The sequence below is a fragment of the Erigeron canadensis genome, chromosome 2 (assembly GCF_010389155.1).
Source record: "Erigeron canadensis isolate Cc75 chromosome 2, C_canadensis_v1, whole genome shotgun sequence".
In the NCBI taxonomy this organism is placed as follows: domain Eukaryota; kingdom Viridiplantae; phylum Streptophyta; class Magnoliopsida; order Asterales; family Asteraceae; genus Erigeron; species Erigeron canadensis.
Window position 1 is genome coordinate 4,174,079 of NC_057762.1, and position 3,741 is coordinate 4,177,819.

The 3,741-nt window shown below is 33.2% G+C and overlaps 1 protein-coding gene across 1 annotated transcript; it reads left to right on the forward strand.

The window, feature by feature from the left end:
* Positions 1–639: 639 nt before the first annotated feature.
* On the forward strand, positions 640–3,341 carry LOC122587484 (lamin-like protein). Its single transcript, XM_043759670.1, has 2 exons — positions 640–932; positions 2,749–3,341. Exons 1-2 carry the CDS (start codon positions 755–757, stop codon positions 3,084–3,086), a joined length of 516 nt encoding a protein of 171 aa, XP_043615605.1. The 5' UTR covers positions 640–754; the 3' UTR covers positions 3,087–3,341.
* Positions 3,342–3,741: the final 400 nt, after the last annotated feature.

Genomic DNA, 3,741 nt, shown 5'->3' on the forward strand with positions numbered 1-3,741 from the left:
TTAATTAAATCGGGTTGGAAATATCAATCCAAATCTGTCAACCTGTCAACTCGAACCGAACTCACCAACTAAAAAAAACAAGTTCCCAGGTGACAAGTCGAGTTTGGGTTGTAGGTTCGCGTTTTGAGTTCTCACTAGTCATATGAATTGGTGAGTTGACGGATTAAAAAGCTGATTTCATGTCAAATGGGGGTAGGTTGTCCGGTTGCCTACTCAAATAAGATGGATCGACACTATACAAAACATAAATAAAGTTAAATGAAATGAAATTACTAAAAGTAAAAATAAAATAAAATGAAATAAAACAGTCATCATACTAACTTCGATTTGGCTTATGCACTTTTATCATATCTATTTAAAAATCTCAACGACCCCTATATTTTCTCAATTTGAAGTTGTTCCACTTCACCTTCACATTCACATAACATATTCATCACATTACATTTTTAAATATTTATATTTTCGTATGGTAGTTATCACCTATCGTATATTTATTCCCAAAAATAGCATAATTAATACATACATAGACAAATCAAACAAACGCGTACAGCACAGATACATACATACATAATATTTTATTAAAATTTAATTATGTGACGCTCCTATAAATAAATAAAAAAAAAAAAAAACGACCCCAAAACCCCAAATATATATCCTCACTCATTCACTCAAAACCACTTCTAGAAAATACTAAAACCTCGATATCCCACAAACACCCATTTCACATCACACAAAATTCAAATTAATCCAAAAAATGGGGCGCACGAAATTGACAACAATGGTGGGCTTAGCAATCTTGGCCACATTGCTTGTGATGTTACCTCAAGTTTCCGCTAAAAGATTCATTGTGGGTGGAAGTATGGGGTGGGCACCTAATTTTAATTACACTCTTTGGGCTGGAAATCAAACATTTTACTTTGGAGATTGGCTTTGTAAGTCTTTATTGTTTCAGATCTAATGTTTTTTGTTTTTGTTTTTGTGTTTTATATAGATATATGTACGTGTATAATTGTATATAGATCTTTGAATGTGTAGCCGGCCAAAAGTAGTCTCTTTTACTATTGGGCTGTGGTTGTATAGATCCTTGAGTGTACTATTTTTTTTGAACAGTAGTATTTTACTGGTTTGTAGCTAATCTTTAGCTTGATCTATTGTGTGTGTATATATATATATATATAGATTTATATGCCCGCACAATGCGGTGAGAATAAGGTTAGCGGGGTGGTGGTGGTGGTGGTGTCGGCGGCGACGGCGATGGGTGGCGGTGGTGGTGTCGGCAACGGTGTCGGTGACAGGTTGTGGGAAGGGCGATGGTGGTGAATGTAAAAGTAATCGATGTTAAAGGAGGTATGTCCTTATTTTAAGGATTAAGGGATTTATGTTGTAAATTAATTCATCTAAGATTATTATAGGTATATTAGGTGGAGATCTTTAAATTAATGAATAAAGGAGAGGGGTTTGATAGGTACTCCAATTGCTTAATTGAGATTTTTATAAACAAAGTTTCTCTTTTATATAGTAAACTATAAAAAAAAAGAGATAGATATAGAAGTATATATAATCTGGTTTTGATGAAATGTTGAAATTTAAAGTGTTAAACAAAGACTATTTGTATTATGATATAGTATAGATATGCAGGGAAAATTGAATATAAGGTTGGCACATATGTATCAATATATGTATGTTTTGAAAATTATAATGGGTCAGTCATCGGTATAATGTTTTGTGATTTTCTTTGAGTGACAAATTTGGGCTCAGCGGCATTGCATCTTCATATACGATAATGTTATTGATAATCTATCTTTTATTAGTTTAATTATCTTTTAGTTGATAATGCTCTTGTTATTTGTTGATGGATTTATTGTTGTATATATTCAATGTGTAATTTGATTTTTAAAGAGAATCTGAATGTAAAAAAAAAAAAAGTATATTGATAGGAAGCGTCTGAGCCCATGAATCAATGTGACTTAATATAATGTGCCTATGAGAAACCATTTTGTTGATACATATAATTTGTTTATGTGTTATTTGATTTGAAGTGTGTGAATCTGGTCATGTATGTGAATGTGAATATGTGATATGCTAGATAGTAATGATTTCGGTTAATTGAGATCAGAATTTGGCTTAAATTCACTGTGGATATTATCAAACCTTTTTTATTTGTGCTTTGAGCAGGGAGATCTGGAACAGAAAAGGGGACAAGATCTTAGATACATTGTATGAACCATCTAATGCTTATCGATTTTACAACCACACAATGAATCCTGGATCTTGGCCTCTTTCTTTGTGTCCAGTTGCTCTAGACATTTTTAAATAAAAAAATGCCGGAAACTATTTTTTGCAGATTAAATGTTTAGGTGTTAAGCGAAAATATGTTGTCTTGGTATATTGAGCATGAAATGCAGAAAATTGTGCTTTTTCCTTTATTGTCTTGAAGGCGAATATCTCATAGACAAAAATCTTAAATGTTATCCTTAACAAAATTCATTTTTGAAAAGTGTTTAGAATAACTACATGTTACACTTACTACTTTCAGTACTTTGGGTGCATATGGCAATACCAACCAGGCTTTTTTAAATAGAATTCTTAATCAACAAGCTTGTTTTCAAAAAAGATTTCTTAAACCCTTTTAACATTGCCATTGTGTATATATGGATCTGTCATATTTATCAAGAGTATGAACTTTATTATATGTGAAACTAGACATTTTGTTTAGGTATTAATTATTCATAGTTTCCTTCCTTGTAGTTTTCGTGTATGACAGAAACCAGCAAGACATATTGGAAGTCAACAAGACCAACTACGAGACTTGCAATGCTGAGCATCCAGTTCACAATTACACCACAGGAGCCGGAAGAGATGTCGTGCCACTCAATGTCACCCACGACCGCTACTTCATTAGTAGCAAAGGCTCTTGCTATGGTGGCATGAAACTTCATGTACATCTCTCTCCTTTACCACCACCACCACGTGCCGCTCCTGCAAAGAGTGACTCTCCAAGATTCACCGTTCTTAGAAGCCAGTTAATGATCCCTGCTATCGTCACCATTGCAGCCATATGGGATTCACTTCTTTTGCATGTCTGATCCAGGAATCAGTTCAGAACACAGATAGCAAACAAAAAATGTTGTTTTCTGAATTCTTCAATAGGTAGGTTTGATTAGCCCAAACGGGTACATTGTATTTGGTTTTGTTTTTACTTTTTATTCATTTGGTTTGGTGTTGTTCATCATCAAAGTTTGACCAAAAGATTTCAAATTTGATTTATGGCTTTGATTGTGTTGAGTAGATGAATGTAATGTAACAATTGATTATTACCATTGGATTATTATTTTATTCCATTGCGTGACTGGCGGATTGGTTAGCTCTTGATTATATTCTTCTCCATTTGCACATGGTATTTGCTGGATTTGTCATCATATACATGTGCATATCTCTTTGACTCTGGTTTGATATTATATTATTAGCAATTGGTTCAAGTTTTTCAAATATATATTGTTCCATTAGTATAATCAGAATAGGCATTGTTAAATGATAAGATTTTTCCACTTTGTCAATGTCTACATCTCAAGATACCCCTATTAAAAATAAGCTTGCCCAATTTACATTTTGATTTATGCCGACATAGTGGGTTAGAAATCCAACTAGTTTACCCTATGCCGGAGAATTATCCCTATTAATTGTCGTGTTTTCAGACGGATTAGTGGGGGTTTTCCCTCATTGGTTATTTGAAATAAACAT